At 45.0% G+C, this 12,226-nt stretch overlaps 2 protein-coding genes across 3 annotated transcripts; one reads left to right on the top strand and one right to left on the bottom strand.

Moving 5' to 3' along the window:
• The first annotated feature begins 122 nt into the window (after positions 1–122).
• LOC118254699 (taste receptor type 2 member 40-like) lies at positions 123–1,019 on the top strand. The gene has a single exon (XM_035560175.1). It carries the CDS (start codon positions 123–125, stop codon positions 1,017–1,019), a length of 897 nt encoding a protein of 298 aa, XP_035416068.1.
• Positions 1,020–2,425: 1,406 nt separating this feature from the next.
• Positions 2,426–11,540, bottom strand: ANKRD66 (ankyrin repeat domain 66). 2 transcript variants are annotated; one of them, XM_035560138.2, is made up of 4 exons: positions 10,761–11,540; positions 10,237–10,482; positions 8,417–8,645; positions 2,426–4,198 (listed from the first exon to the last, which is right to left on the bottom strand). In XM_035560138.2, the coding sequence occupies exons 2-4, from the start codon at positions 10,373–10,375 to the stop codon at positions 4,018–4,020; spliced, it is 549 nt and encodes a 182-aa protein (XP_035416031.1). In that variant the 5' UTR covers positions 10,376–10,482; positions 10,761–11,540; the 3' UTR covers positions 2,426–4,017. The 2 variants fall into 2 exon arrangements, with proteins under 2 accessions (XP_035416031.1, XP_050566112.1); XM_050710155.1 differs by lacking the exon at positions 2,426–4,198 and adding an exon at positions 5,139–5,288.
• Positions 11,541–12,226: the final 686 nt, after the last annotated feature.

Here is a 12,226-nt window from a genome sequence, read left to right as displayed (position 1 = left end):
AGCATCTGCCATCCTGTGCTGAGCATCGGCACAGCAGCCTACGTGTCCACCACCCGTCGTGCAGGATGGAAGCTTCCCACTCTCAGCAGCAATTTAATGCCACCTCATACGATACCGCCGTTATGGTCATCATCACACTTCAGACCTTTTCTGGCATGTGGATCAATGCTTTCATTGTGGCTGTGTTTTGTGTTACCTGGGTTAAAAAGAAAAGCTTTAACTCCAATGAGAAGATCTTGCTCTTTCTGGGATGTTCCAGGTTTTGGTTTTTGTGTGTGACATGGGCATATACCATTACTTCAACGATATTTCACTGGCAAATTTATATCAGCGGGGTAACCCAAATATTTGCACCTCTTCTGTGCTTTTCAAATTCTTCCAGCTTGTGGGTTTCTACCTGCCTGTATGTTTTTTATTGTGTAAAAATCGCGAATTTCAGACACGTCTTTTTCATCTACCTGAAAGTAAAAATTGACAGGATTGTGCCGTGGCTGCTGGTGGGTTCTATGATTTTGTCCCTGGTCATGTGTAGCCCTGTCTTTGACATTACCAATGAAGTGAGCTGTTGCAACCTCAATTCCACCTCCCTAGGATATTCCAGGAAACTGAATGAGAAAACGAACAAACAATATTCCTCTCTTTTTTATATCTGCGGCTTTGGGTTTTCCATAGCATTCATGATAGTCATCTTCTCTGCCCTTCTCCTCCTCTTTTCTCTCTGGAGACACAAACGCAATATGCAGACAAGCTCAGCAAAGAATCTCAGCATGGATGCCCACATCAAAGCCATGAAATCTCTTCTGTCCTTCTTCTTCATCTACGGCATCAACTTTGTATGTTTGATCATGACAATGATTTATACTAGTCGGGAGAGAAATCCTGTGACGTATCTCTTTTTAGTACTCCAGTATGCTTTTCCGGCTTTTCATTCCCTTATTCTGATTTTCAGCAGCCCCAAACTGGAAAAGACAGTGCTGAGGATTCTGCCCTGTGTGAAGTGCAAGCTTTGCATAAGGTAGGAAGTGTAATAAGAGACAAAGCCCATGAAAAATTCTGACATTTTCTTCTTAAAAACAAGTCACTCAGTCTTTAATGCAGTTCTCCAGCCAGTGCAGGTGATGTAGATGTGTTCTCTTCTCTATCTACATTAAGAACACTTAATTACAATTCTTTGAATTAAATCATTATGAGTTAAATAAATTATTATTATCATTTGATTTAAATAATTCTTCAAGTTAAATTACTGTCAATAAAATAATTTAAATCTGGTCTATGGGCTAGCTGTGAAAGGGGGATAACAGTATAAGAGTACTGTGTACCTAAAAATGCTTCCATATTTGCTGACTGAAACTACTTAGCTAAACATATTCATATCTATTTTGTTTTACAAATCATTTCTGCCGTGGCTGTGCACTTTGTCATATTATCAGTTGTACTACTATCATGCACTGTGTGTGAATATGTAAATCACTCTTACTTATCAGAGCTGCGAGGGAAAAACAGTGGCAGTGAGAGGTGAGGAGCGATGAGAGAGGAGCAGCCCTGGGACCCCAGGTCAGTGCAGCAGGAGGGCAGGAGGTGCTCCAGGCATGGGGCAGAAGTTCCCCTGCAGCCTGTAAAGGACCACATCGGAGCAGATCTCCACGCTGCAGCCCCTGGAGGGCTGTGAGGAGGAAGAAGTGGCAGAGACAATCTGTTATGGGCCAAGCACACCCTCCAGGCACCATCCCCTGTGCCACTCGGAGGGGAGGGGGCTGAAGAGTTGGGACTGAAGGAGTGAAGTTGAGCCTGGGAAAAAGGGCGATGTGGGGGAAGTTGTTTTGGTTTTGTCTGTTTCTCACTATCCTGTTCTATTTTTAATAAATTAAGTTAATTTTCCCAAGGTCAAAGTTGTTTTTTTTTTGTCCTTGATGGCAGTTGGTAAGTGATCTCCCTGCCATTATCTCCATCCATGAGCTTTTCCATCTCATTTTCTTCCCCCAGCCTGCTGAGAAGTGGGACTGGGAGAGGAGCTGAACGGGGTCTGCTAGCCAGTGCAGGCCAACCCACCACAGCAGATTAGCTGAACATGAAATAGGTCCAGCACAAGCAGAACGTTTTTCATGATGTTACACCTCAGGTGTTATACCTCAGGTGTAACATCATCCCAGCTGGACACGGATTCACCCTAATAAAAAGTAATCAAGCTTTCTCTCTGCTGTAATTTCTAGGACAACCTTTAATGTATTCCTACTAGCAGAAAGCTTCTTGAACGTTTCCCCCAGATAAAGGAGATGCGCTCATCCTGTAGGAGAGCAGTGTGAAGGGCTCACTGATTTCTATGTGCTCTCTATTAGAAATCAGCCCAGAAGGATAGCTCTCCTCAGAGAACACGAGTGGTCTCAAGACACTAATTTGAAAACCTGAAATGAAGGACAAAAAACTTGGTTTGTAAGCTCTTTATTTTAAGGGTTGCCTCTTCCATGGGCAAAGAACATTCCCTTCCCTCTTCCTCTCCATCCCCACAACAATGAAAGGGGAAGAGATTAATAAGAAAGTTTTTTGTTTGTTTTCGTTTTTGTTTTTTACCAACCATTACCTTTCACTCTTTTCTGGCTTTTCCCGTACTAGTAAGGCAAAAAAAATACATTCATGTTGTTCTGCTAAAAAGAAAAAAAGGGCCTGAGACATCTGATCAAAATTAGCCAGTCAGAGCACATTGCCTTTAGCTGTTTGCCTTTAGCTGCAATTGCACTTCTCAGACCAGATGCCAAACCCCACTGAGCACTGAGTCCAGTTCCACAACAGGAGAAACTGCAACACCCACATCCCCCAGGAGAGGTGGATCTTAAATGCCATCTGGACACATCTCCCCACCTAAAGGCCATTAAAGGACAGGCATCACCATACCTCCCTTCTTTTCCTGATGTTGCTCACAAAGTTGATCCTTTACCATGAAGTCCCTTCACAAAAAGACCACAGATTGTCCTTACTCCCTACAACCCATGTCACAACACCCCTCAAAAGCTTGCATACCACAAGGCTCCACAGGCAAAAATAACATCTTTCACACAGAGAAAAATGCAAAACCACACTGAAGATACCTTTTTCCATCTCTGAAAGTCCCATAAGGGGAGGGAAAGCAGACACATAGGTGTCAGAGGTCGGTATGAATGGCTGCCCAGTGCTGGCATGAAAAACTGCCTTGGATCAAATTCCAAGTATTTTTTTGCAATCGAGAAGTGAAATAGTTAAAAAATGCTTTTACCATTTTTTGATAAGGGTAAGGGATGAAAGAGGGATAGCTCAGGAGTGGTTCCATGGATTCCTGTGAACACAGATATAAAAATGGCTGGGGGTACTGCTGGGGGCACTGCTAAAAATAAGGCAGTGCTCTAACTGTCTTGGCAGTCACAAATGTCTGAAACCAGTAACGAGGGAGCATGTATTCCCTTCTGCGGGACTAAGAATGGTAGATATAGGCTGTTAGACTCGTGTCCAGTGAAAGGTCAACATCAGAGTCCCCTGCAACCAGAAGACGCAACTATGTCCCACTGCCAAAGAAAAGAGAGAGGCACCACCAGAGGCTACAAGCCCCTAAAGACCCCCCGTCTGACTCAGGACCAGAAGCAAACAAGCAAAGGGCATGGACATCACTACTGTGAGCAGAAGTACAGTCTCAGGTGATTTCCTCAGTCAAATAGGAACAAAAAGATTTCCCTCCCAAGCAATATGGGTAGCTGCTGTCATTTCTATAAGTATATATCTATTTCAGTGAATTACAGTATTAGTATACTTAAATACCTTCTGCAGTTTTCTGATATATGAGGTCTGATATATATAGACACAGAGATGGACAGAAGCACTCCTACCTACTCCCTAAGAATGACAAAATTTACAGTACATCATAAAGATGCATTCTTGTGGCCAACTGCTTCTGTTGTTCATCCATATTTCACCCTGCAGAAGCATCTGAGGTCTGCCAGTGTCTTTGCTCTGCACTGCAAGTTCTCACTGGCACCAAGTAGGCAGGGCACACTACTGCTTCCCCATTTTCTTTCGATTCTTCTTTTGAGCAGAGGTTGTGTAGTTCTGCCGAGCACATGATGAGTTTCTCTCAAACTCTTCTTTCTTGAGTTCCCAGTCTTCATCTCTCTGGTCCAAGGGGATTCCTTTCGTTGCAGCTGTCCTGCGATAGTTTCTGCTCTCCACCTCTGCTCTGGGGAAGAAAGCAAGAGTTTATCTGTTTCCCCAGAGGCCCCACCAGCCTCACTGAGGGGCTCAGCTGGGCCCTGTGTGCCACTGGGGCTGGCTGGACCCATCTGTGTCCTCATGGGGCAGCCCCGGCCTCTCCTCAGAGAGCCCCTGCAGCCCCGCCACCATCACCCACACCCTGACACCTCACCCAGGTGTAAGAACAGAGTAGTTCTGGTGGCAGGGGCCTACACAGACCATCAAGTCCAGCTGCCTGACCACTTCAGGGCTGCTCAAAAGTTAAAGCCTACTACTGAGGGCATTGTCCAAATGCCTTTTGAGCACTGACAGCCATGGGGCATCAACCACCTCTCTAGGAAGCCTGTTCCAGTCTTTGACCTCCCTCACAGGAAAGAAATTTTTCCTGATGCCCAGCCAGGGGGCATAGGACAGCACCTCCCTCTCCATTCCCCTCCTCAGGAGGCTGCAGAGAGCACTGAGGCCGCCTCTCAGCCTCCTCTGCTCCAGACTGGACAACCCACGTGTCCTCAGCCTCTCCTCACAGGACATGCCTTCCAGCCCTTTTACCAGCTTCATTGCCCTCCTCTGGATGCATTCAAGGACATTAATAACCTTTTTATCTTGTGAAGCCCAGAACTGCACGCAATAGTCGAGGTGAGGCCACAAAGAACACTAAATATAGCTGTAAGGCCTGTCTTGGAGAGGGCAAACCATTTTGTCTCCCTGCAGAGTTCTGGTTTTGTAACTGCTTATGGAGCCCTGACAAAAATATCACCAAATATCTGCAAAAAAAATCTTTTCCTGCCATACAGCAGCACCCTCACATCTGTGCAGGGGTGTCCCAGCTGAGAGCACAGAGCAAAGCCAGCGGCTCTGCACAGAGATGCGCTGCACAGCGTGGGTTTAGTACATAGGTTTGTGCATACATATATATATATACGTATCTATATGTGCCCTGGGTTCATCCAGAGGGAGCCTCTGCTGCAGTTTGGACTCTTGGCTCTTTGTGGGCAGGATGGCAGCAGGTGTGGGCCACAGGTCTCCGTGCTGCCCTGGTGCTGCTCCCAGCAGCTCCGAAAGCATCCAAGGTAAAGCTGTGGTGCACAAAAAATTAATAAACCTGATGCAAATTACATGTTTGTTATTCAGAGGCAGCTCTGCATTTGAAGGCTGGTTTCAGTGCTTTGCATGTCCATGCAAACCTCAGCGAGTGGTGCAGATACTCTCTAGCAGAATATTCCTAATATTTATGTGTTAATAACATTAACGTGTTGATACATGTAATATTTACATGTGGATGCAAACAGCCCTCAGCACGGAGCAGTCATTCTGGCCACATGTAGAAGTGTGTGTTCATGCAGCCAGCAGCACCATGGGCAGGCACACAGCGTGCAAGGTGCATGGTGGTGGTGGCAGGGAAGGATGAAAAGGGATTTAGGAAGGATTTGGATGCTCCTCTCACTGTTTAGATATGCACTCCAGCCCTGCATTTCGCACAGCCCCTCAGGCTGTTATTTTAAAAATCTCTTTTACTTTCTTGGTACCTTTTTGCATGACAGGCAAATATTCAAGGCTGACAGTGATGCTGTGTAACAAAATACTCCTCACATTTACATCACAATGCAGCCAACAGGGTGACCAGAGGACAGATCTACTCTGTGCTGCACAGCATTAGCTGAAAACTTTTATTTTGTGTTTGCAGCCAGACCAGTACTGCCCAGCTCCTGCCAGAGCCTTAGCAATGCCTGGAGATGGACATAACCACTGGGATCTTCTGCACATCTGCAGAAGCAGAAGGTAATTGTGATTACACTACAAATACCAGTAATTCATGCTAGTTAACTCCATCTGCCGATGTGAGGAGGTGAAACTGTTGCATGAGGGTGAACACTTCCACAACAGCTGTAAATTATAGAGGTTGGACTTATAAAAATGGCTCCCAAACTCCGTTGACAAAGTTTTGGCTGCTCTGGCTGCCCGCAGGCTGCGTTTTTGCTGTGCGGTGACTGTACATTACAAACTGTCCAAGGCACGGGCATTCAAAGAGTGTTTCTGGTTTGTAAGTTGTCACAGCCCTTAATCCTGCACCTCTCTGAGGTCTCCATGGTGGGAGATTTGCAGCCCTGCTTGGTCTGGTTGCCTGAGTCCCCCAAGGGACAGACACTGGGTCCATCTCGCTTCACTGCACTGTCACCTCCCCTGTGTCATGACCACAGCCTGTCACCCTGGTCACCAAACCTTTTGCAGCTTTGCTGTAGCTCAGCACCATGAGCACTCACACCCTTTCCTCCCGCTAGCCACGCTCCTGGCTGAGCTGTACATGGCCACAGGGCGAGTCAGACCAGCACGTGGCTCTGAAAGACAACTATTCACTTTTTCCACCCTAAATTAGTCATTCATCTCAGAAAACCATCCACCAGCTACGTGAGTCGCCTTAGGCTGTCGCCTCTCTGCTCATCTGGTGCCTCAGACTGGATGTCAATCATCCTATCAACCTTCCTGTCAACCATCCCATCAATCATCCTGTCAATCATCCCATCAATCATCCTGTCAATCATTCTTCCAGCTGCCTCCACCACCCATCCCAGCCATGAGGACACCTCTGCCTGCTGTGGGCATTGCCCATCGGTGTGATCCAGGCAACACCCCCCTTTGCTGTCACCTCACCACCGTGGCTCTGGGGCACAGCCAAGTGTGGAGCAAATTCTACACCCTTGGCAGAACTCAATAAACAGGAGTTCGTGGCGAGGTTAGTGTAAACACGACAGCAGCTGAATTGGGAGTCAATTGCTATAAATGATTCATTGAGGGGAACAAGTCTGCAGACCTTTCACTCTCTAGGGAAGAAAGTATTTACCTGTTCGGATACAGAAACTACACAAGCAAAGACCCAAGAATAGTATAAAGAGAAAATCCTCATTAAGATGAAAGCATTAGGATGGATGTGGGGTGGGCAGGTAACATGCAAAGGTTGCATCCGCTTCCAGAGTAACCAGAGCTTGGAAACATAAACGCGTGGCTCTCCTAGAAAGTTGTTTGCATGATAGTTTTGCAAAATCAGAGAAAACCTCAGGGGAGGAAAAAGCCTTTGGGTGCTCTCAGCCTTGGCATTCTCAGGGAAACAAATGGTATTTCTTGCCCAGGGGCCCCTGCTGGGCATGTTGTGGAGTCCTGTAAAAGGCTCTGAAATCGAGCTCATCAGAAAAACAAAACCAAAGCAAACAAACAAACAGACTTGTTCCATTAGCTGAAGTTACATATGCCAAGACTGAGGCTTGAGATCTATTTCAATACAGATTCACACAGATGGAAATAATTTTGAGCCAGATCAATGGGGATATGTCAGCTGAAAAACACAACTGGTTGTTTTGAACTATTAAAAGCTTAATACTAATTGTATATGATGCCACAATGATAACTGTAAGGGTTAAGACAATCTTACTTAAGGGTTAAGACAATCAAACTTTTCCAAAATTAGAAAGTAACACATCCAGCCACCCTACTAACAGATCAAATGGTATAATTTTCAATAGTTACGTAAAAAGAAAAAAAAGTGTGTCAGTTTTTACCACAAATCTTGTATATACACTATCATTACCTGGTAAAGGGCTGTTCTTACACAATTTAACCTGTGCAGTCAGCATTCACCACTCTAAGAGGTTAATACTCGTGGCATTGTTAGTTCTTCCTTTCACTTCCATTGCTCAATAATCACTTTGTAATATCCTTACAAAAACAATGGTGTCATGAAATTGTAACGTTTTTGAAAACATACCAAGGCAAACCATAGAAGGCAGTGCAATAAGAAAAGACTTCACAATGGCTTCCCCGTGACAAATACCTGTATTTGCTTATCTACTATGCATTCAGAGAACCATAGGATCACAGAATCATTAGGGTTGGAAAAGCCCTCCAAGATCATCTGCTCCAACCACCCCCCTACCACCAACATCACCCACTGAACCATGTCCCTAAGCACCACGTCCAACCTTTCCTTGAACACCCCCAGGGACGGTGACTCCACCACCTCCCTGGGCAACCCGTCCCAGTGCCTGACTGCTCTTTCTGAGAAGAAATGTCTCCTCATTTTCAACCTAATTCTCAACAGCTTTGACAGGTTTAGGCAGAAAGATGAATAATGAACTCATATTCATTCCGGCCCTACATATGGTACTCAGGATCATCGTCATCTACCATGCTGGGAACAGCTACCACTACTCACGTTTCTAAGAACTTGGCACACTCCTTGTGTCCATAGATTTCCGCGAGCCTCCTGGGAGTGTCGCCAAAGAGGTCTGTCACGTCCATGGCCGCGTGCAGGGAGTGAAGTGTGCGAAGCGTGCCCAGTCTGCCTGACTCAGCCGCAAAGTGAGCCGGGGTCCAGCCCGCGTCACTCCTCAGGCAGGGCCGGGCGCCGTGAGCCACGAGGAGCTTAACCATCTCTGATTGCCCTGGCATGGAGAGAAAAATGGGGAGAAAAACTCCAAAACGAGGCTTTATGCCTTCAGGCTGAAGGAGACAGTCACCACACACTTGGTCATGAATCCTTCCAGTCATGTTTTACCCGTGGCCTGGCCATTTTATTTATCGAATAAATGATATTCATTGGAAAATGCTGATTTTTTTTTTTTCCCAAAGTAGACTGCTTCCAGAAGTATTTTACAAAACGAACAGCAATAAAATCAAAAAGCTTCCTGCTACTTTTGGAGTAGAACATCTCAAATGGTAGGCTTGGCGGTGCTAGGTTAACGGTTGGACTCGATGGTCTTAGAGGTCTTTTCCAACCTAGATGATTCTGTAATTGTAAGTAATCCTTGAGTAACTGTCAGTTTACTATTTCATTTTTTTATTTTATTTTTTTTAGCTCAATCCAAAATAATATTTAACATCAAAAAGTTGTGAACAGCTTTAATAAAACAAAAGTTTGATATGAGATAGAGAAATAACCTGTTTTCATTCAACGTCACATTTTTCTAACTTGTGGAATTGCCTAAAGAAACAAAAATAAAGTTATTTCTACCCGACTAAGCATGGCCTTTGCTGAGTGAGGCTGTTCCCTGTTGCATGCAGGCCACGCCAGCATCTCACCATCATTCCACAGTAACCCACCACTGTGTACATGTGGTTTCCTTGGGGCCACAGATTTCACTGCTTGTTGTATTGGATTTATCAAAAGGCCATCACACCATTTATAAGTCCTCGTTCCCTGATTTCATGCTTTGGCAGTTTACATTTCAGTCACATTAATGTTTCATATATAACGGTTATGTAAATTTATATACACATGAAACAGCTTTGGGAAAATCGCTCGGTTCCCTATTCTGTTGCCCAAATGAGAAATCCATCAGGTGTAAAACTTGGTATCAGCTGTAAAGCAGCAAACTGATTTCTGAGCAAAGGCAGGTGTCATGATCTGAGATCCCAGCATATAGCAAATGCTGCACCACACATTTTATGCTGTGTACAATTACACAGTAACTGTGTTGTTGCGTTCTCATCTTTCCTTTGCAGGGCTGCGAAGTGATATTTGACTTTAACAGCTCTGGTCCTGTGTTGGCCATTTGATTAAACGGATGGGAGAATGGGAGGGCAACTGTAATTAGTTTGTTCTATTTGTTTTGATAAATAACTGTTATAAACACAGTGGGTTTCACTTTCTGCTCATTTGTGCATGTGCACGAGACACAACATCTCTGCACCGTATGAGGCTACCTCCTAGAAAATTATTCTGAGAGACAAGCGGACATCCTGTATGTACATTTATACACATGTTGTGGAATTGTACATGTACCAAATCCACAGTTTTCACAAGTGACAGAAAAAAAATCAAAGATCTCTTTGATGGTAATCCCATATATTATCTTGTGGGCACATTTCCCATTTAAAATGATATTGCCTTTCTCTTTTTCCTCATTAAGGACAAAGGGATCAATACAAACTGTGACAATCAGCTGTATTAATTGCTGTCATAGCAAGACAACTACAATTGTGATGCCTTTTAGGACACGGTTTGCAGAGGTGACAGAGCAGGGGCGCCCTTACCTTTCGCAGCAGCCCAGTGCAGTGGGGTCCTGTCGTTCCAGTCCACGTCCTTGTGATTTGGGTCGCAGCGCCCCTTCCTCAAAAGCTCTTTCACCAGGTCATAGTCCCCCACAGCCACGGCTTCGTGGAGCTCTGTCATGCTGCACGCGTCAGAAAAAAACTGGTAAAGGGCAACGTCATTTAGTGCATGTTCATTGATGCATCAGCTCCTCTCATTTAAAGCAGTTTTACCAGGTCGGGCAGTGTCTGGATTGAAAAGAGACATGCACCGTGAGAAACCAGGACTTATTCAAAAAAAAAAAAAACAGAGAGAAATGAGAGAGGAAGAAAAAAGTATTTATTATCAAACCAGCGATCACAGACTGATGGTGACGTTTAGTTTACAGTCGTGGAAATCTGGAGCAAAGTGCAGCCCTTCATGTAAAGGACTCGTAGGCAAAACCACGTTGCACTTCTCAAGAGTGTTGCTAAAGAGCAGCCAGCTCAGGCCAAACATTGCCATCGATCTGTTGTCACGCACTTACCCTGGAAACTGGCTCCTCCCTTGCCAGTGCTGCAGATTCGTTATTGGCAGCATTTTAGTGTAAGGAAGGAAAAGTCTGGTGAGTATCTTCCGTGCTCTTTTGTGCAAATAGCCTAGCTGTGCCATGTTGCTTAAAACGCTTGTCTCCATAGCTGTGATTTGCACTTTCCAATCCCATAAAACAGATCCGGATGAAGACATGCAAGCAGATCTTCAGCTCCTACAAGGCTACGGGCTTCAATGAAAAGGGGAGACCTGCTTTGCTGGCAGGGCACTGAAGCAGCTTGCAAAGATCCCTACAGGATCCCATCATCCTGGTGATGGAAATGCTGCCATATTTTCTCCAGTCTGGCCAAATCAACAGGGGCAAAGCTTTTATATTCCCATATCAACAGCTAGTCTTGAGCCAATTAGTCCAGTCTCCTTCAGAAACTTGGAAGAGTTTTAGGACTTTATCCAGTTTCTGCTTCACTGACATTTACTTCATGGAGCAACATTCACAGCTTGCAGCTTGGGAGAGTGTAATTTCCATGCTGAGCACGTTATAAAGGACTAACATCAGAGTGTGCAGAGGCTGATGCCAGGGAGGTTCCCAATCCTAGGGGCTGCATCCTGGGAGCCAGAGGTAGATGGGGCTGCTTCCCTGCTCCTGGTTCCCATATACATCCCAAACACATGCCGGGATGGAGAGACACACCACCGTCTCTATCCAGCTTTCCTGTTAAAAAAGGAAAAGAAGTAAGTAAGTAAGTAGTAAAAAGAGAGAAAGAGAGAAAGAAGGAGAGAAAGAAGGAAGGAAGGAAGGAAGGAAGGAAGGAAGGAAGGAAGGAAGGAAGGAAGGAAAGAAGGAAGGAAAAGAAGAAATATGAAGGTCAGAGGAGATCCAAGAGGAGGACCCATACATGACAGGGGGACAAGTGAACACAATAAAAAATATTATGGGTTTTGGTGCTCCTCAGTGGGTTGCAGAAGTAATGTTGGCTCGAACATATCTGTAGCTTCAATCACTCATTCACCTCCTTCTCCTTGCCTCTCACTTGCCTTGAAAAACCTGTTCCATGATTAATCAGAAGTCTTCAGATCAGTCCTCCGACACCTCTCATTGCCATTAAACCTACACTGAAAACGATACTAAAGTGTGCATCCAGCTCTTCGCTGAAATTAACATTGGACAAAAATACAGATTAAAAAAAAATGCATATTTTCACATACCTTTCTTGTTCCTTTCCAAGGAAATGCCAACAAAATTCAACAAAACATAACTGAAACTTCGAGCTCCCTTCTGCTCTGCTAACTTCAGGTCACACTCACACAAACACACACGAAGGGTGAGGAACTAAACCCAATGAGCCCATCCCACGAGCTCAGCAGCTCTCCAAAGAGACAGTCCGTGTGTTCAGTTTCCTAAGCAATTTAGGCCGATCTGAATTTTACCTACCCTCCATCTCTCCCTTTGCTAGCCTTAAG

Source organism: Cygnus atratus, chromosome 3, assembly GCF_013377495.2.
Source record: "Cygnus atratus isolate AKBS03 ecotype Queensland, Australia chromosome 3, CAtr_DNAZoo_HiC_assembly, whole genome shotgun sequence".
In the NCBI taxonomy this organism is placed as follows: domain Eukaryota; kingdom Metazoa; phylum Chordata; class Aves; order Anseriformes; family Anatidae; genus Cygnus; species Cygnus atratus.
This window is presented reverse-complemented; position numbering and strand designations above follow the sequence as displayed.

Bases quoted from the DNA above. Each gene is read 5' to 3' on its own strand.
- LOC118254699 (XM_035560175.1), top strand. From the start codon at position 123: ATGGTCATCATCACACTTCAGACCTTTTCTGGCATGTGGATCAATGCT.
- ANKRD66 (XM_035560138.2), bottom strand. From the start codon at position 10,375: ATGACAGAGCTCCACGAAGCCGTGGCTGTGGGGGACTATGACCTGGTG. The intron at 8,646-10,236 runs GTAAGGGCGCCC...TCTCCATGCCAG, and splicing joins GCACTGGGCTGCTGCGAAAG to GGCAATCAGAGATGGTTAAG. The intron at 4,199-8,416 runs GTGAGTAGTGGT...TTTCTTCCCCAG, and splicing joins TGTGCCAAGTTCTTAGAAAC to AGCAGAGGTGGAGAGCAGAA.